Source organism: Strix uralensis, chromosome 2 (genome assembly GCF_047716275.1).
Source record: "Strix uralensis isolate ZFMK-TIS-50842 chromosome 2, bStrUra1, whole genome shotgun sequence".
Taxonomy (NCBI): domain Eukaryota; kingdom Metazoa; phylum Chordata; class Aves; order Strigiformes; family Strigidae; genus Strix; species Strix uralensis.
Window position 1 is genome coordinate 26,292,019 of NC_133973.1, and position 20,057 is coordinate 26,312,075.

Consider the following 20,057-nt stretch of genomic DNA (forward strand, 5'->3'; position numbering starts at 1 on the left):
ATTGAATTTTCTGCAGAACTGGCTTAATTACTTTGTAATCCAAAATAAGTTGTTTAGACCTTCAGTATCTGTTACACACTTGTGATGATAAAAATTATAAACGTCTGAGCTGAAATAGTTTCAAAATAAACATTGGAAGTAATCATTAGGTGAAGTCTAAAATGGGGAGTGTTAATTATTATTTTACCTAAAAGGAAATTCAGTAGAGACAGCGGTTTGTTGTGAAACATGCTCCTTTAAGTGAGTTACCTTTTCAATGACAGAAAGACGTATTTTGCAGAAAAGTTCCAAAACTTTCTACTGCTTGATAAATGGTGGGTAATACATATTGGAAGGACTCGTATTCATTGCTGAGCTCTAAATTACCTTCAGCCACATAGGAAAAAAACTTACTGCTTCTCAGGAAAGCTGTGTGAAATATATGATCAATGCGCAAGTGTGGTCAAGAAAGTAAATAAAATGTAAAGACGGCTAAGGTTAAATGTAAGGCACTTGAACCAGGTTCTCAGAAAATCCATAATTTCTGTGGAATTCAGCTCCAGTTACATGGATTCAGTCCTGTGAATCTCAGAATTTTTGCTTTGAATGCAACATCTGACTTTTAGAAGGCACATGAATAGGCATCTACTGTCAGGAGGCAACTGGAAGGTTAGTGACCTTCAATTTAAGATACATAAACAATAAAATGTGAAGTTGTGTTTTGTACAGCAACAAAAGCTGCATTCACATCATTTTAGTTTTACTCTTAGATTTTCAAAAGGCTTTCAGACAATGATTGCTCTCTTTCCTGAGTTACACCTTTGGTTAGTTTTTGCTTTGATTCCCTTGGGGAAACATAACAAAACACAAGATTTTGCAAGCACAGAAGCAGTGTTTGAATGGTTACCAGTGACATAGCGCGTAATAGTCAAATTGTGATTTAAAAGGTGTTGTGCTTAAAAAGCTTCTTGAGTGGCAGTGGTTTTGTCTCAGGTGGCTGAACTATTTGCTACAAAGCAAAAAGGCCCAAGTGAAAGTGCTCCAAAATGGGTTTTATAAATGCAAATCCAGAGAAACTCTTCTCTAGGGTTAATTACAGAAGCTGTGCATTTGTAGCATTTACACCACTTTTTAAAGCAGTGCTTTCTCATGGCCAATATAGCAGGTTACACATTTGGTAAAACCAAGAAGTCCTGACTTGTACTTCCCCAGCTGTAACCAATGCAGCCACAGTATAATTAAAGCCCTAAATAAATGATGCACTTAATTAAAGACAAAAACAAGCCTATTGAAAATGGAGGGAAATAATGAGCTATTTCTTGTTGTACATGATCTTTGTATACAATAAAACATGTGCTAAAGTGTTTTGTGGTTGGCTGGCATTGTTTGCTCTTCACAAAAGTGGGAAGACAAGGAGCCTTGTGAGCAAGGCTTGCATCCAGCAGGCAGTCTGCAGATCAGAAAGGCACAATCACTTACTGATTTAAGAAATAGCTGAAATGAAGCTCAGCAGGTACCATCGCTGAGCCTGTGTCACCTTCTCTTTTGGGCCGGCACAGCTGTTTGTATAGCCAGTCAGTGAACCATTTTGGGGAACTGATCTAGCAGAAGCAAACAACTGGTTTAGGGGGAGGGGAGGCTGTGGTTGTATTTCAGCTGGACCTCTTCTCCAGCGCTGCTGGTGAGGAGACCATGCAAACAGGGGTGGCCTTGCCAAGGGGATCAACCAGCTGGAGGCAGAGGTGGTGCAATGCATTGCCAAATGTTTAATAACCAACCCCTGTAATATTGTTAAAAGGTGAGGAGCAACTAAGGGGAAATATGATAAACTTCTGGGAAAATATGTATACCTACGCCTTATACTATTTAAGATACTAAAGGTACATTAAGGTACATTGCCCAACTTGTAACCAACAATATAAACAACAGGAAGGGATAAAAAAAGAGAAATAAATTTCATCTCTTGAGACTCATAAGCAAATGTCATCATGCAACCTCTGATCACTTCTCTTACTGTGCAGTAGTACCATCAATAAGACTAGCAAGAAAATGGTTGCAGCTCTGAAAGTGTGACAACTAAATGATTACTGCAGACTAGCAACAGGAGCTCAGAAATTTAAGACTGTGGGCTCTTTGTTAAGGTAGCATGTCTTGGAAACAATACTTTACAGGCACTGCTCTGTGGGAGATGGCATTACATAAATGAAAAAAGCAAGTCCCCTATATGGTTCTTTTTGTGCTGGACTGTGCAGGTGTGACAGCTTCTGGACCCTTGAGTTATCATGCTGAATTCTCTGCTAGGTTCTCACAAAATTCATCTGGGCTCCAGTCAACAGGCTTTGAAGGCAGAAAAGGAACAAAGGGTGATACCAAGAAATCTGCTTTTTTAATTTCTTCTGAAATTATAGTTCCTTAATATATTATAGACACAAAGGAATACTAATATCGTCAAGTCAAGAGCTCTTTCTAACTTGTGGCCCTGACAAAATCATTAGTGTTTTCTGATGAGGTACGAATTCCGGTCGTGTGCTCAATGTACTTCATACAGAGCTTGTGCTGCAAACGGAACATGAAACTCTGTTCTGTCTGGTTTCCAGCAACACCATATGTATGACAGAATCCTAATTTGCATGGCTATGGTTCAGATTATGTCAGTATTTCAGGGATAAATCCCTGTCTCAGGAGTGGATTGCTCAGCCTTTTTTCATTTTACAGGAAGTGAGGATGGGGAGGAGCCCTTAGAAGTGATAATTTTGTGGGGAGTGGGAGAAGGAAAGGAATTTAATGGCAGATGATACTTTGTCATCCCATCCTGATTTGCAGCGAATCGGACAAAAAGTAGAATTTCTTTCCAGCACTTTGTTTTTGGACACACTCTGTCAGGGACGCTATTCCACTGAGTTAAATGAAACAGAGGAAAGACTTGAAAAAATTATTGTAAGACAAGGTTTGTTTTTTTTTTTTTTTAAATGCTGCACCGAAGCAAGTATTTTCAAATAATTTAAACAGTGAATAGCTTTGATAAAAACTATCCGAACACAAATACTGCAGCCTATGCCAAAAACACAGTGTAGGAGCTGTAAAATTGTAGGAGAAAAAGCGTGACTATAAATTGGAAGGTTAGAGGAATTGGTCTAGCACTCCAGCACAGCAGTGCAACAGAAAGCATCGCTTAAAAAAACCCCAAACTACTACTGTTATCTTTCCTAATGTAGCCATCAGTCTGAGCAGAGATATTTTCTGCTCTTATCGTCAGAAAAGTAATTTGCAAGCCATTTCTGATCTCATTGTATTATCTGCATATTTTCTTGACTTCTGCACAATAAATTCTTTGGGAACATTAATTTTAAAAATCACCTTGTATATTGCAGCATAAAAGGCAAAACATTAAAACTGATACAATCTATGAGCAACAAACCTTAGAAGAGCAAATATTGATCAAATTGCAACCTCTCCTGCACAGTGAAATAAGGCAGTGTTTGCAGGTTATCACGAGCTGTGCAAAAATTGGTGTTTTACTTAAGTCCAAGATCTTGCAGCAGTGTTATTACCTGATAATCTCAGCTTTAAAAGATTCATACTCTACTGTGGGCAGAGGGGGGAATTGAATTACAGAGTCGTAAATGCTAAGGCTGCGTGTGACAGACGAGCAGTTGCCACAATTCATGTCGTTGCATTAGGCTCCCAGCTCATGATTTTTCGGTCCTTGGGGCTATCAGAACCGTGCTGCTCTCTCTGCTCAGCTTTTCCTACAGACCGAGCTTCACCAGCTTGAGAAAACAAACCGGGATGCAGCTACCATTAACTGTGCAGGCACCCAAAACGTGGCGTGGGTTCCTCTGCTGCCCTGCACCTGCTTCTGCTCAAATGCATTTTGGGCGGCCCAGTGCTCCCGGGGCTTGCCAAGCCTGGCTTTCCCCTGCTTGGGCCCATGCCCAGCGCCGAGCCCTTTCCCTGACTCCACAGAGCGGAGTGACAGAGGGACAATCGCTTTCCTCACACCGTTTATCTGCGGTGCCCCAATTCACGGTGGGTCGCCGACACCTGAAGCCCTCCCCATGCTTTCATCAGCAGTGACATAGTTAAGGACGTTCCCGTTTAACTTGAAGGCTAAATGCCATCACCTGCCAGCTCGCTCGGCTAAACCTGAGTAGGGAGGGGCAGGGCGGCAGCGGGAGCTGCTGGGGGGTACGGTCTGTGGTCGATGCGAGTAGCCAGCGCGGGGGCCCCTCGGGAATTTCCTGCGAAACCCACGGGAAAGCGCTGGGTTCTTGAGGCCGAACTACGCTGGTGCCCGTCGGGCTGGGCTAACGCAGGGCAGGCCGCCCTCGCCTCCCGCGCCCGGGGAGAAGCCTGCGGCCGGCCCACGCACCCCCGGGACTGATTGCCGCTCCCGGGCGGCACCGAGGTGCTCGCCCTTGGGCCGCTGCCGTGGCCAGACCGCGGCTCCCCGGGGCGGCCGCTGCGGAGCGGGGCAACGTTGGCTTTCCCTCGGGAGGCAGCGCGGTGGGGCTGCCCCGGCGGGGGGCGGAGGGAAGCCCGCACCCGCCGGGGCGGCCCGGAGGCTCGGCGGGGCCGGGCTGCTCCCGCCGCGGCCAAAGCCAGGCCGGCGCTGTCCCGCGGGGGCGGGCGCCGCCGCCAAGATGGAGGCGGCCGGCGTCAATACCGCGGGGAAGGGGCAGGGCAGCGGCGGTCCCGCCGGCAGCGAGCGAGGCGGGCGGTGGAGCGGGGCGGGGGGGGGGCTCCGCCCGGGGCAGGGCAGGTGCGCGGCGGCGGGGCGGCGCCGCCGGGGAACCGCCGCCGGGCCGAGCCGAGGGCGGGGCCGGCGGCGGCGGCGCGCTCGGCGCTCCGGGCACGCTGGGCGGCGGCGGGGGCGGCCGCGCTGGGAGTGACAGCGGGGCCTGAGCGGATCCGCGCTGCCCCATGGCGGCCGCCCGCCTCGGCGGCCCGCCCGCCTGGCGGTGACTCGGGCTCCCCCTCCCGCCCCTCCTCCTCCGCCGCCGCCTCCTCCTGCTCCGCTCGCCCAGCCCGGGCCCGGCCCAGCCGCTGCCGCACGGCGCCGCCGCCGCTGCCCGCCGAGCCCGGGGCGCAGCCGGGAGCCGCGCGGGGGACATGACGGTGGAGCAGAACGTGCTGCAGCCCGGCGGCGCCGCCAAGGTGAGACACTGGCCCGGCCCCGCCACCCTGTGCCGCGGGGGCCCGCCCGCTGCGCCAGGGCCCGGCCTGGCACCCGGCTGCGCGCCCCGCGCCGCGCCCCTGCCTGCCGGCCTCGGCCGGGCCTGCCCCCCCCACCCCGCTCCCCTCCCCGGGCCGCTCCTGGCCTGCGCGGCCCCGGCGGCTGCCCCCGCACCCGGCCCCCGCCCCGCCGCAACTTTTCCCCCCTGTAACGGGGGCGCAGCCTCCCCACCCGCCGCCGCCTCCCGGGCTTGGGGGCAGCTTCCCCCGGCCGAGGGGGGGGCCCGGCCTTCCCCGCGCCCCGGCTTCTCCCGGCCCCCGCCGCTTCAGCCCCGGGCTGGGGCCGGGGCGACCGCGAAGCCGCCCGGGGGGGCGCGGCCGGGCCGCGGGGAGCCACCGTCACCCCGGCCCCGGGTCAGCCCCGCGCCGCTGCGGGCCGGGTCCTCCCCTCAGCGCCCCGCGGCTCGGGGCAGAGCCGCCGCTCCCGGGGTGGGACGGGGCCGCGGGCGGGCGGTCGGGCCTGTCGCACTTGCAGAGCAGCGGGACGGGGAGCGGCCGGCGGGTGGGTGAGGACCGCCAGGTCCTGCCCGAGCCGCCGGAGCGGGCCGGCAGGGAGATGCCGCACACGTACGGCCTGACCCTGCCGCGGCGGCATCCGCGGCCGCGGGGGGAGAGCGCGGCTCCGCGCGTGTGCCGGGGGCTCGGCGCCACGCTCCGCTCCTGAAGTAGAGCGGTGCCGGGCTCTGGGACTCGTGTTAACGGGCACCGTGGAACGGGGTTAAGAGAATGGCAGCGTCTGGGAATCTCCTACTGCGCACCGGGAGTTGCTGGAAAATGTTTCTTTGTCAAAAAAAGATAAAAATAATGGACCCTTTCTAAAGCTCTTCTCTGCTTGAAGTGAACTGGCAGGAGAAAAACCTGCAATTAAATCGCACTGCTTTTAAAATTATTTTTTTCTTTGTAAAGGTAGCTGTTGCTGGTTAATGCAACTGTTCTGGTTAGTGATATGTCTGCCGCCTCTTCCCCGATTTTTTTTTTTTTTTTTAATGGCATGTTATGCTTTTTTAAGATGGTAAAGGTGTATGTGTTTTGATATACTCGGTGTGGAAGTTAAATGGCTCCAGTCACAGGAGTGGACAGTGGGAATGCGGTGATTAAGGCGTAATTGGTTCAAGTGGTACAACTTACATTCAGGAAGCTCATTTGGAGGGAGAGGCATGTCTCGCCCAAGACTGCTATCATAGTTGGAAGTAGTTAGCACTGATTTTGGCTGCTTCAGCAGGAAGACAAGGGCTGAACAGGCTAATTTTGTCTCTTCGTTGGTCAGTTGGGGTGTGCTCGCAGGCTAATGTAGCAGAGTTTTGCTGCCAGGCCCCCTGCTATGTGTGTCCTCCTTGTGTAACAACTTCATTTGTTGCTGCTGCGCACCTGACAACTTTCGTGAGCAAGGTTATCTTCTACAAAACCTGGTGTTGACGGTTTACTTAAATATCCCTTAATTATCGTATCGGATACGCTGTCATGTAATACCTGGTAGACACTGGTCAGAGCTGCCTATTTGCACTTTCTGTCAATAATCCTGAAAAAGCAGTGTTAGAGTTTTCAGCTAAACTACTGCTTGCAGGTCAGTAGTTCAGGACTACTTTAGTTTCAAATAGAGGATAAGATCAAATGGTGGTTGGAGATTGACTGTGGTAGATCACCTGGTAATCCATGCTGCAACAAAAAAATGAAATTAGCAATAATTCTAAAGTTGTAATCAGCATCTATGGATGATGGTTATTTGTCTAAGTATCTAGAGAAACTGTATAAAATAACAAGTTTTTTTTCATGGCAGGGATTTTCTTTTTTATTTCTATTGAATCATCTGGTTATTATATTATCTGGAACTCCTTGTTACCTATTTTATCCCTAATTGCATGCTTGGGGGAGGCCAGTCTTGAGAATATTTAAAAAAAAACCACTATCTGACTCCAAAGTGAGTATCTCATTGCTTAGTGAGACTGAACAAATAGCTAATTGGATGACAAACTTTGACATTGTTCATCTTATTTGCATGTAAGAAGAAAAATTGTGAAGGTACAGTGGGCTGATGCATGATTGAAAGGTGGAGAGGTTACCATACCACTAACTCATCATCTTCCCTTAAAAGAAGAGAATCCTGTGCTCCACAAATAATGAGAGTTTGTTCTGGAGACCTCGAAGTTTGTCATCATTGTTTTCTGTAAGTGTGAAGAAACCACATACAAGCAGAAATATATTGGATTTCTAAGAGATGCCTGAGTCATCAGCATACCTTATTCAGAACTGTGGTTCCCAACATTGTTCATCAGATGTTTTCTTACTGTCATACAGGAAGTATGTGTCAAACTTCAGCAGTACTTGGAGATGCAAGTTTGTATTAGGAAGTGCTCCAACTCCAAACAGCCCATTTCCCACTGAAGCTATCTTTAGTTTATTGTGAAGTGAAAGCATCTGGATCGGGTCAAAAGAAATTGTTTCTTTTGTGTTTACTGGTCATCTTGACTCCTAGTTAAAACTTGTAATTTATCTCCTGAAGCAAATAATTAATCATGTTACTCTTGTTCCTCACAGCTCTTGTGTGCTTCTCTAACATCGTTAGGTGTCTGTAGGTTATCCGTAGTGTTCAAATCAAGGCTAAAGCATGTGAATAAAGGTAAATGGTGCGGGAAGCTAAAATAAGTAGATTCTCATTTTGTCTTGGCTGTATTTCTGTCCAGTAAAATCCTTTTTGTCCGTCATTTTGCTGCTGAAGAGCTAAGGCATGTATGTTGCAGGATTTACTCGTGCTCCAGGCAGTCCTGCACCGCTACCATGGGGGCAGCTTGCACTGGTGCAAGCGTACGTTGATTTTCCTCCCGGAGAAAGACAGACCCAGGCTGCCCCCTTCCCTCGGCCAGCGTCCATCACGCAGCGGGTTCAGCAAGAGCGGCTGGGGTGAATGGTGGTTTTTCTAGTAATTGGAAGAAATTATGTGGACTGGTCATACATGTTTCAGCAGTGTCTCGGCTCTAATAATTATTGTGATGGTCGTCTCAGAACAGCAGATTGAAGAAGCTGGGTTTTAAAGGGTGACACTTAGCTGGCCTCTCAGCAATGTGTATTATCAAGTTCTGCTTCTGGAGAGAGGCCGAGTGTTGGTTGATATGTGGATTTGAAGTCTGTTTTATCTGTCCTTTGGTTTCCCACACCCACTGTTATTTCAGACCTGTGATTCAGCAGCATGTTGGCAGTGTAATCACAGGAATAGTAGAATAAAGTTAGGTGTGTCAGCTCAGCTTGGTGTTTTTTTAAAAGAAGCACAAACCTTTAAGGATATTTACCACGTGAAATAATGCATGGCTTAAAGCTAGGTCTAATGCTACTTACTACTTCTCCCTTGCTCTTTTTTGGGGTAGTAAGGAAAAAATTGTGCTAGCTTATGTGTGTGCTTCTGCTCTGCTTGTCCTGTGTATTTGATGTACTTATTATGGAAAGATTTAGTTAATAACACAGTATTGCCTGCTCTTCTTTCCTGAAAGCAATAGTCACTAACTTCTTAATACTGTGGTAGTTGTTCATAGGGAAGATGATACTGTCGTATGTTTCCAGCAACTGAAATAAGAATGTTGATGCAGTCCTGAATGGCAGGAGGTGGTCGCAGAGAATATCCACTGAGGACTTGGTATGCAAGGAAGGTATTTTGGGAATTGTGCTCTTCTTTTTTTTTTTTTTTTTTTTTATCTCAATAGGTGGCAACCTTCCAAGGATACAGCCTTTAAAATCTTTGTGTTTTGATCAGTTGAGTTTGGAGTTTCCTGACTGACCATTTGCCTGGTGGATCTGAGAGGCTGTAGGCTCCTGCTCTCACTACGCAGACAGAGCTGCTCTTGCCTGTGACCAACATGCAGGTGTCCTCCTGTACCTGAGCAATGCGCCCTGGGTCATGTAATGGGGGTGGATTACAGATCTCCCTGCAAACAGGCTGCTTGTGTTTGGACTCTCTGGCAGGAGGGCTCCTTGCACGGTGGGCTTGGGTATGGCGGGGGAGCTATACCTGCTACTGCTGGTGTTGAAAGTTTTATTAGCTCTTTTGACCAGGATTAGCAGAATAACCAGACTGGTCTACTGGAAGTGTTTGCACCAGCTACTAAGTAATAAGCACTTCAAATAATTTTTGCAATGAAGTTATGCTTTTAGGTGTACACATCTTGTTATGTATTTAAAAGAAAAAAGTTAATTAAAAAAGTTTGTATTACTTGTAGTTACACCTTCTACATAGGTTCCTATTTGTGTTTTTTGAAAGCTAGAGCAAGGTGCAAAGGTCACTGATTCAAAGCAGTTTTGAAAGCCCTTGTCAGACTGGTATGCTGAATGCCTTCTGGTTTTGTGAACGTTCTGATGGATTTTGGTGGGAGGGGGGTGTGTGTATGTGTGGTTACATTTGGTGGTGGTTTTTTTTTTGGCAGCTGAATCTTGCTGAATCCTGCTGAATCATGGAATTTTTTTATTTGTATAATATGATATCAATCTGCACCTTTCAGAAATCTTTAATACCAGTTTAAAACCTGTTGCATTCTAGAAAACCTTTCACAAAAGTTCAGTAATGATTTCAGTTGTGGTAGCAGGAGTTTACAACTATAATACTATCATCAGCATCTGTCTGAAATAATGTCTTTAAATATCTTTTGGTCCACACCTTGAAAGAAAAATATTGCTTCAGAATATGAAAATGTTGTGTTTATACGTTTTCCCGTTAACCTTTTTTGTAATTAAATATCTTTAGTACTTCCTAAAAAAATATATTTTTGGTATGACCCTGTATCTATAGCTAGTAGGAGCAGCAGCTACAAAAGATGACAAAACCCATCAGCTTCTATGAAAAGGTCAAAAACCAAATTACCCATGTCTCAAAATAGAAAAATATTCCACATTTTAAAAAGTGCTTTGTAAAGATAAGTGGGAGGATAATTGAACAGTTGCTTTTTTTGCTCTCTTATGCCTGAAAAAAAGATGTTAAGGCAGGAAGTAGCATCTCCTTAATCCTGTAAATTCAGTTGATGTTCGTGGACTTCTCTAACTGAAGAGGAATGAAAGATAGAATGAAAGATACAGTTTCTGTCCTGTTTTTGGCTAAATCTTCTCATCTTGGCTGAAGAACCCACCCAAGTGGCGACAGTCCAATTATTCAGTCAGCAAGAAGCTGGCTCCGTAACTTCAGTGATGTGATGGTTGGGTTGAGGGACATCCTGGATGCTGGGGACCGGTGTAGTGGCCGAGTTGTTAAATTGACCCGATGCCCCAGCTGACTTGGAGGCTGCCTTTTCAGGCTGGGCTGAAATCTTCCAGAACTAGCTGTGCCAGGAAATCTTCCAGAACCTGTGCCAGGAATTGTTTGGGGGTGCAGCATCAGTCACCCCCTTACTGCCGTTGCTGGTGGTGCCAGTGATGGAGGGATTATCTAGGCACCCAGGGGTGCTTCCAGGGTTCCTTTGTTTTATTGCTCTTCAGTTTCTGTAGTGAAGATGCTGATTTGCAATTCCTAGCTGGTCATCTGGCAAAAGCTAAGAGCCAAATGTGACATTCCTGATATTCCTTAGCATAAAAAGTAAACAAAAAGTTTAAGAGCAGTGTCTTCACTTACATGTTTTCATGTAGGAAGAAATTCCTTTAAAAGCTTGACTTTTTGGTTCTGTTCATTTGGGTTTTGTTTTTTTTGGTGTGGTTTTTTTTTTTTTTGTTATTGACTTGTACTTACTATGGAACAGAGCTCTTAAAAATCTGAGGGGGGGGCGGGGTGTGTGTGGGGGTGTGTGTGTATTGCCAGGACCTGGACCGAGACAGGAAAGTCTACTTTTACTGAGTAGGAAAACCTCATGTGTGGAGGCAGCTTTTCTGGGAAACGAAAGTATCCTGAGCGCTTTCACTTTCTCATTCTCTTTTGGTAGCCAGTGTGCTATGTAAGGACCGGGAAGGCTGTACTGAGTCACAACGAAGGTTTGTGTATGTTTTGGGGTTTTTTGTTTGGTTTTGTTTTGGTGGTTTTATTTTTCTTTTAAATGGATGTGTTAAGCTTCCCCACCAAAACGCAGTGACGAAGTTACCGATGTGATGGTCTTCAGTCAGCAGATAGACATCTGTAATTTGAGAGCATTCGGCTTCTCACCAGGGGGCTGTTGACTCCTAGCGTCACGCAAATAGCAAACCATGGTATTAGGTGACTAATGTAGGAGAGGCTGTTGTGACAACGTATTTCAAATTGATTTTATGAATTCAGGGTAGACTTCAGTCTTCTTTTCCCCGTTAGGAAATAAAGACTGCTTCTGTTACCTGATGATTACGCTTCATCAGTTGTGGTGCGGTTAAAGAAGTCAGTATCTGCCAAGAGTAGAAAATATTTGACTGAAGTGAATGTTAGTTTAACCAAGTTCGGTGAAACTAATTTAACTCGTGTGACTTCTGCCAGCGAGCTAAGTGTGCAATAGGTGGAGTGGTAACGGATGGTCAATTGTAATTAATAGGGAAAGGCTAGTACTGTAAATCACAATAGTTAGTTGTATGTGAAAGTATGTAAAGTTAAAACTTTTCTGATAAATTCTTAATCTTTTTTATTATTTAAAAAGGAGAAAATACGGTGACAAAGTAATCTAAAGCTGTGGGGCTGAAGTAAAGATGAGGTGAGATGCTTTACTGCTGAACATGATAGTGGTGGCATGCCTTGCATAATCGTACAAACTCAGTCTTTATGCCAAGTCAATGGAAATACTTTTTCCTGTTTCCTGCATCAGGCTGGCAAATGGCATCTTTTGCTATTTTTTGTGAACACTTTCAACTTTTAATTTGGCGACAGTGCATTCTGAAAAGTGCATGTCAGATTTCTTAATGTTACATTACGTTAATGCTGTGCTGAATATAAATGTTGTCATAAGCTGTATTGTGCCAAGCTGGCAGGTAGAATGGAGAGCAGCGGTAGTGTGTGCTGTGGTTGAGTGCAATCTTGAGTACAGCACTGACATTTCCACTCATTTTACTGCTGGCTTTAGATCTCTTTATCACTGCACTTCTTTAGGACTTCAAGACTTGCAATAGACTAAGGGCTTCACAGACTTTTGATAGAAAATTTTCATGAAACTTCTTTTTTGAGTAATCCTGCCCATGCCACCTTTCTGCTGTATGTTACCATCGCAGTTTTCAGAAGTGAATAAAGGGAATGGAAGTCTGTCTCTTTGCTGCAGCAGGTTACGCCTCCTTGCCTGGATATTCGGGGTGAGTACACTGATCTGTGGTTGGAGTGGCAGAGGCATGCTGCCTTCTGCTGATAGCTGCAGGGCTGTATCATCTGGTAAAGGAGTGGTTTTAACATGCTGAACTACGTAGCAATTTCCCTGGTGAATGTGGTGCAGAATCTGTGGTTTTAGGCTTTAACACAAATGACATGTCAAGCAACATTTTGAGTCGATACTGAGATTTCTGTGGAGTGATATGGGGAAGAATTGGGTCCTAAGGTGGTGTGAAGGACAGATAGACACAAATGTTGTGAGTAGGACACTGATAATTTCAGTTGTCTGCAGCAGGCTTGTCCACTTAATTATGAACTGGCTTTCAATGTATTTAGTAACATCATTAATTCCAAGCATTTGAAAATCACTATGAAGATATTTATTTAGATGTAAACTCTTGCAGTTTAAGGCAGCACTCTTTTTTTTTTTTTTTTTTTTCCGGTTAGGTTTCATAGTTTTCATTCTTTTGAAAATGTCATTAGCTATGTACTTTTACTTTTCTTTGCCATAATGGATGAAATTCAGGATCATGTTTAAAGCCATCAACATGAGAGTTTTCCTGAAACCTGGTGATGGGACTTTAACAGAAACAGCACTGTTGTGAGAGGTGGCAACACTGAGTGTCCACAGTTTTAACTAGCTCTCTGAATGAAGTAAGGATGTTGGAGAGGTGGAGTCCAAAGAACATGTGATGTGGAACAGCTTGAAGGCTGGAGTGCAACTAGGTTAACTTTGGAAACATCACCTGACACAGATTTGTGTATGTAAAACACTTTTTAAGGCAGCAGAAGTACTGGTATGCAAATTCTAATGGTTTTTATTCTGAGATGCACAGCTTTGACTTGATGTTTTGTTTATGGTAGGCTTCTGAATTATTTTAACTGGTGGATTCTTGCTGAAAAAAATTATACCCTGCACAACATTTCTTTTAAAATGTTTGTTATCAACTAATTGGCAACCGTCAAGCTTATCAAAGTTTAGGTGTCAATCAAATGAAGACTGTGCTTAAAATATCCTTGACTAAAGCTTTTTTTAGCCATCAGGTGAAAGTGCATTTTTAAGCTTTACAGTAAGCACATGTAGACAGAAGAAAGTATTTAATAAAAGCTTTTCAGAGAGGCATTAGTTTTATCAAGGCATGATCAATAACTATGTAAATTTAATTGACCCTTGTATCTTAACCTTGGTCTAAGCAGAATTCCTGGAAATCAGTGCACATGATATAATGGCATTATATACCTCTGCAGCTCTTTCCTGCCAATTGATGGGTCATTTCACTCGCATTGCACCCCATAATCCGGAGGGCTCCGTTTAATTAAAACAGGATGCTTGACATTAGGGTCTGAGATGTAAAAGTTTTGGATTGTGAATTGTGTAGCTATATTCAATGCCATCTATAACTTCAGGTGAATAGTAAATGCTAGGCTTGATTTTGCGCATGGTTTCTGCGATAGCTATTCTTCTCACAGCTGTATGACTTCAAGAAAAGTCACATAGCTGTGCTGAAAACTTCTATTCTTATTCTCAAACCAAAAATGAGTCTTTCTGAATTTCCATAAAGTTTCAATTAAAAAAAAGTAATTTGAGAAGTTTAGATTTAGCTGTGTTGTTACTGGGATTAAGCCAGGGAAAGAAAGTGCTACATGGAAGTTGACAATAGTATTCATTTACATTCAGGTGTATGCTTTGAGAGTGCTTTAAAGTAAGCAGCTGGAAAAAGCTGGGTATGCACAGGCACGTGGCATTCTTCATTCTCTTCAGAAGAGAAGATGGCAAGAACAGACTCCTACTCTGCCTTTCTTTTGTGTTTGGTTTCATTTTATTCCTCTGAAAGTTAGCAGCTTTGCAAAAAGAAATTTCTCCTGGGACCACAGCTGTTAGAAATGGACTTTTTTTTTAACACTTTACAAAATGCATAGGTATAAATGGCCTGGTTAGAGGACTGAATACTGTGTATTTCATCATGTCCCAGAAATCTTATGTTATGACTGAAAAACAATTCTATATTTTGCTGATTTTAACTTTTGCTTTGTTTTGGTACAGAATCATGGGAAAATATGTAAGAGAAAGGTTTAAGGTTTTAAGCTTGTAAATATGATTTTTTTTTTTTTTAAAAAAAACCCCTGGCTGGACCATAATTGTCCCATTGCCTGAAGCTGACTGGGCTGCTTTTTTGGGTACAGTCTGCTGGGTTAACCTCTGGATTTATTGATGGCAAAGATGGACAGATTTCTCTGCCGTCACCAGGTCCAGCTCTTGCTAACTTGGCATGTTGCCATGAAGCTTTTTCTGGGGCTGATTTAAAGACGACTGGTAAATGTGCTACCTACCCTAGTGCTGAGTGGGGGTGCGTGTGCAGTGTCTAGGCTCTGCTGCCCTGTTACAGGCCAGGGAAGGAGTTTGTAGCCACATGCTAATCCCCAGCAAAGATGCAGAAGACTGCTGCTTCATGACCTTACTGAGCAGAAAAGGGTTGAAGATTTTGCTGTTGGAGTTTATTATCCCTGTTGGATAGGGAGTATGTTAGCATAATACTGCTGCTAGGAAGGCAGCACAGAATTTTAATTTTTTGTTTCAAATTATTTTTCAAAAACGTGAACTCTTTATGTGAGCCTTTTACTCAGGTCAGCCTATGAAGTTTCAGCTAGGTATGTGATGATGAAGGATGTCAGAAAGTCACTATTGGTGATATTGGCACAATACCACCAAGACAGGGAAGACTGACAGGGCTAAATTATAACAAATAGTGGTTATAAACCAAAATTGTCCTAAGTTTCCTGAGACCATGTCCTAACATGTTAGAATATAACATGTTCAGCTTTCTGTGGGAGCTGAGGCAAATGTGCATTTCAGTATAAGGTAATTCAAAGTCCATTAAAAAAACCCCTAGAGATTCTCAAGACTCTATTTTCTCTTTCTCTTTGGAAGAAAACAGCCTAGAAAACTTCAGTTGCCCTCTGTGCACTGCTGAATTTACTATTTCTTTAACTGTGAAGTAGTAAAATTATATGCTGATCCTCAGTACAAATCTTAATGCATCTTTAAATACTATAGTGTCTCTGTTGTGTTTGAGGTTCACTTTAATTCTAATGTCATCTGCATCTGTGGAGGTTATTACCTAATGAAAATAAGAGCTGCTCGCTGCCCTTCACAGGGTGGCCGTCCGTGGTGTTGGCAGTGGCCTTTCTGCAAGGACACAGCACGTGCCGGCGGCTTCCTGGCGCTTGACCCAGGAAGGAAAGGCTGTCTCGCTGGAGAAGCTGGAACAGCTGTCAGAAACCCATCACCTTGCAGGCAACCTGTTAAATGCTGCTGCAGATTTTGGGTGACTTAATGTTATCTGTACTCTCGTTCTTCTGCAGAATTTATTTAAATTTTTTTCCCCTTCAAGCTAACAATGCGTGTCTCTTCACAGGATTTCTTTTTGAATGATTAGTAAGGGGCAGGATAAACTATTAAATAATCTTACTAAATGCTGCAAGTATTGGTGCATGACTTTTCTGATGTAATTTCGTCTTGTAATGCACCTTGGATTAAAAGTTGGGGTGATCAGTTGAGGCTGCAGGATGAGTTCACTTCTGGAAGACCTCGCTGCAGTGGGGTGGAGGTGCTCCCCTCCTCTCTTCTTTCCCAGTGCCCTGTGTTGTCTCACCTAATTTCTTTTGGCCTGGGAAGTGGGCAGCAGCAGGCAGTGCGATTGGGAGCTGCACACTGGCTGGCTGAGTTGCTGGGGAGCCGGGGGTGCTGCTGAGGGTGTCAGCGAGCCCTGGGATCGGGCCAAGCTGCTGGAGGTGGCCTTGGGCTGCGGGATGGGAGGGCAGATGTGCCTGGGTACATGTGCACACTGTGATCACAAGGCCCATTTCTTTAGGAGATCAGGTTAGTAATTTTTTTGATAGGACTAAATGGAAGAGCCTTTATTGAAAGGCTTTCTGTTAAGTTTTTTTTTTTCTTTCTATTCAAAAACAGACAGCTGAGTTCTTTGCCCAAATGTGTCCTTGCTATTGAATATCTTGAACTCTTTGTAATACAGACCTCTCAAAATGTGCCGTTTCACTTTTATTTAGGGTTTCCATGCTGTACTATTCTGAATTTTGTGTGGAGAAATTATTTGTGAAATCTTCCCTGGTATCACTGACCTAGGGCACATAGTGGTGTTGTTTGAGGTGAGGTGGGATCTTTGATACTTGTGCCATTAACAGTTGCAGTAAATGAAATCTTTCTGGATGTGAAGACCTAAACCAGAGAGCAGAGAACAGCATGTGGGGTTTCAGCCCGTGCAGGAGCGGGCCTGAGTGTGTGATTTCATTTCTGTGGTGTGCAGCTTTGACCACCAAGGCATGCTAGGTGCATCAGATCCCTGTTACTGTATGAATTCTATATTCATCTCTTGTTGGAGTAGGTTTTCTGCAATAGTACCTAAGTAGGGCGAGGACCGCAGGAGACTTTTTATGCCCTCTCAGTTTCACTGGATAAAAATAGGATTAAAATAAAGGCAGAGAAACAATTCATTCTCATAAGGCTCCTACTCCACAACAGTTTAATCCAGTGGAAATAGGTGCAGCCTTGGTCTTGTCCTCTCCCTTGTTTCACCCCTGGCTCTCACTAAGTCAGCAGAAAATTAATTAAGAGCAAAGAGCGGCTTTCTGCTGGTTTATTGAGAGCCTGGGCTGGCTTGCTGGAGGTTCAAGCAGGTGGCAGTGCTGGCTCAAAGGGAGGAGTGGCTTGTGGCTAGAGCTGGTGGCATCTGGCAACACCAGCCTAGGCTGGCCAGCCCTGACAGGAGCTACAGCCTGGGAAGGAGAGCTGACTCGTCGGAAGCAGCTTGTGGTCTGACAGCCCGTTTGAACTTTATTGTTTGCAAGTATGGCAGAGACTGGGATCCCACTGATCTGAGGGCACTTGCAGCTTCCAGAGTTGGTTTGTCTGTTCCTAGAGTTGTCCTTGTTATCGTAACAGCAGAGCGAGGACAACAAAGGGGCTAGCTTAATGTTGTTTTCTTGGGGGCTCTTCTGTATTGTTCAGAGCTGGGTGAGATTATCATGATGGCTATTTGGAAAAAAACCCATAAAGCTCAACACTTCAGTGGGCTAGCAGGACTGCCCTCTTGAGTCAAGTGGTAGGTCTTAGCCTTTCGATGACAGATAATAAATGGGTGATGAAAGGGCTGTAAAGTGCCTCAAATGTGAGCCAGAATATCTGTGTTTGGTGTGATGCGTTCAACTGTGATTGGGATGGAAAGGAAAATATCTCAAAGAGGGAAGTTAAAATGTGGATCTTTGCAGCATTGTTTTAGACCTCAGAAAGACAAGATTTTATGAATTGTTTAAAAGAGATTAGAAAGGATGTATTTAATAGCTGCTACAGTAAAATTGTGATACCCTGGCAGTAGTCTTTCCTGTGAGGAGAAAGCTGTGTCTTGGTGCTACTACCTGGGCAGACACTGTAAAATTTAATGCTTAGGCATGATGGTAAATGTCTGTGAACAGAAGAAAAAAATTAAGAAGGAAACTTTTACAATAGGAAGTAGCCAGGAGTGATTGGAAAATATGTATTTATATGTATGGGTATATTTATGCACACAGCTGTATATCTGTCATCCTCCAGCCTCTTTCTCCTTTCTATCCATATGTCCTGGTTTAGTTAGGATAGGGTTAAGTTTCCCCAGCAGTGGGGGGAAGCTCTAGCTGGGTTATTCAATACCATGCTGACGTCAACTCCGGGCGCCGATAGCGCGGGAAGAATTGGTGAGCGTGTGTGTTTGTGCAGCTGTTCCTCTCACTGCTGTATCGGTACATATTTTGCTCTGTTCATTGTTATTACTGTTGTTGTTGTTGTTTGTTGTGTTGCTGTTGCACTGTTGTATTAAACCTCTCCTTATCTCAGCCCCGGAGCTTTGTATTTCACTCCCTTTGTGGGGGAGGGGCAGCGGCCGCATGGTCTCAGACCCCGGCAGGGACTAAACCACCACACCGTATGATTGTCATGGTTTAACCCTGACTGGCAACAAGGCACCGCATAGCTACTCGCTTGCTCCTCAACCCACCCTGGTGGGATGGGGAGGAGAATTAAAAAAAAAAAAAAAAAAAAAAAAAAAAAAAAAAAGGAAAATTCATGGGTTGAGAAAAGAATGGTTTAATAATTGAAATAAATAAAATATAATAATAATTGTAATGAAGAGGAAGATAACAAAGAGAGGAACAAAACCCAGAAAAGGCAAGTGATGCACAATGCAATCTCACCACCTGCTGACAGATGCCCAGCCAGTCCCTGAGCAGTGATTGGCCCCTCCCGGCCAACTCCCCCCAGTTTATATACTGAGTATGACGTTCTATGGTATGGAATATCCCTTTGGCTAGTTCAGGTCAGCTGTCCTGGCCATGCTGCCTCTCAGCTTCTTGTGCACCTGCTTGCTGCCAGAGCATGGGGAATTGAAAAACCCTTAACTTAGTTGTTGCTAAGTAGTGCTTATCCTAAAGCATCAGTGTGTTATCAACATTATTCTCACACTAAATACGAAATACAGCACCATACCAGCTACTAGGAAGAAAATTAACTCTGTCCCAGCTGAAACCAAGACAATAACATCACCTATCATTGAGCCTACTGACTTTAATTTGCTGTGGCTTGTGCACACTGTTGGCAGCTCTCTTGATGCTGGGGACCGAACGCATCAAGGTGGGACTGGGATGTGAACCAAGGCTGGAGCGTGCCACTGGGACATGGCACTGCCCAGCTTTTGTCCACGGGTGGGGTGTCGGAGGAATTCTTCTGAATTTTATATGTAACTTACAGATAAGATGTGCTGGTGCTTTGAAAGACCACCCTGCTGCTACCAATAACTCCGATCACCTGTCAGGTTTAGATTGGAGCACAGATATTTTTGCTAATTACTGTCACAGTTATTGGAGTGTTTTAAGAATCAAAAGTGATTTTTGTGAAGCAAATTTTCCCATGGCTGTTCTGGTGAATGCAACCTGAAGTTCACTTGCATCTTGTTAAGTGAAACTAAAGATCTTACTGGTTTTACAGTAGTTAGTTAATTTTTAGAGCTGCTGTCATTACTATTGGGAAACTTGCTGTTGTGCTGAGCAGGGTGTGAGAAATCATGATGGTGGTTTAAAACACCCGAACCTCAAAATTCTCAATAATTTTACATTTTTGACACCTTTTATGTTTTCAGTAAGTACCAAGACTGCTATCCTTTCTGGATTATAAGACTGTCACTGAAGCTTATTTAGGAATTGTTCAGTAAGAGCTGGAAATGTGGAACTAAACAATTTTTCACATGCTTCTTCACTCAAGCAACAGTATTCATAAACCAGTTCATAGTCTAATTTTAAGATAGAGCTTTAGTTACATTTCTGTTGTCTGCTCCTCTTTTGGTTTGGAGGATTGGTTTTAAACCATGTTGCTTCGATGGAGATAAGATTTTTGAGCCAGTTCACACTTCTGTTGTGGTAGATGGCATCGTTTATAATTGTGTTCTTGTAAGTTAGTTTAAATGACTTTGCTGCCTTCCTAGTGTTTGCTTTTGCTTTGTCTTTATGACTACTTATACTGCCTTCAGCCACTGTTTTCTTTGTTTTTGTTGTTTTTGTTTTGCTTTTTTTCACTGGGGAA

The 20,057-nt window shown here is 44.6% G+C and overlaps 1 protein-coding gene across 3 annotated transcripts in view; it reads left to right on the forward strand.

Annotated features, from left to right (window-relative positions):
* The first annotated feature begins 4,971 nt into the window (after positions 1-4,971).
* USP25 (ubiquitin specific peptidase 25) overlaps positions 4,972-20,057 on the forward strand; it is a 96,655-nt gene continuing 81,569 nt past the window's right edge. Inside the window, exon 1 of one of the 3 annotated variants that reach the window (XM_074858106.1) lies at positions 4,972-5,136. In XM_074858106.1, the coding sequence (XP_074714207.1) occupies positions 5,092-5,136 (45 nt within the window). In that variant the 5' untranslated portion in view covers positions 4,972-5,091. Of the gene's footprint in view, positions 5,137-12,402; positions 12,421-20,057 lie in introns of those variants that run through there. The other 2 variants (XM_074858107.1, XM_074858108.1) reach the window with 2 other exon arrangements.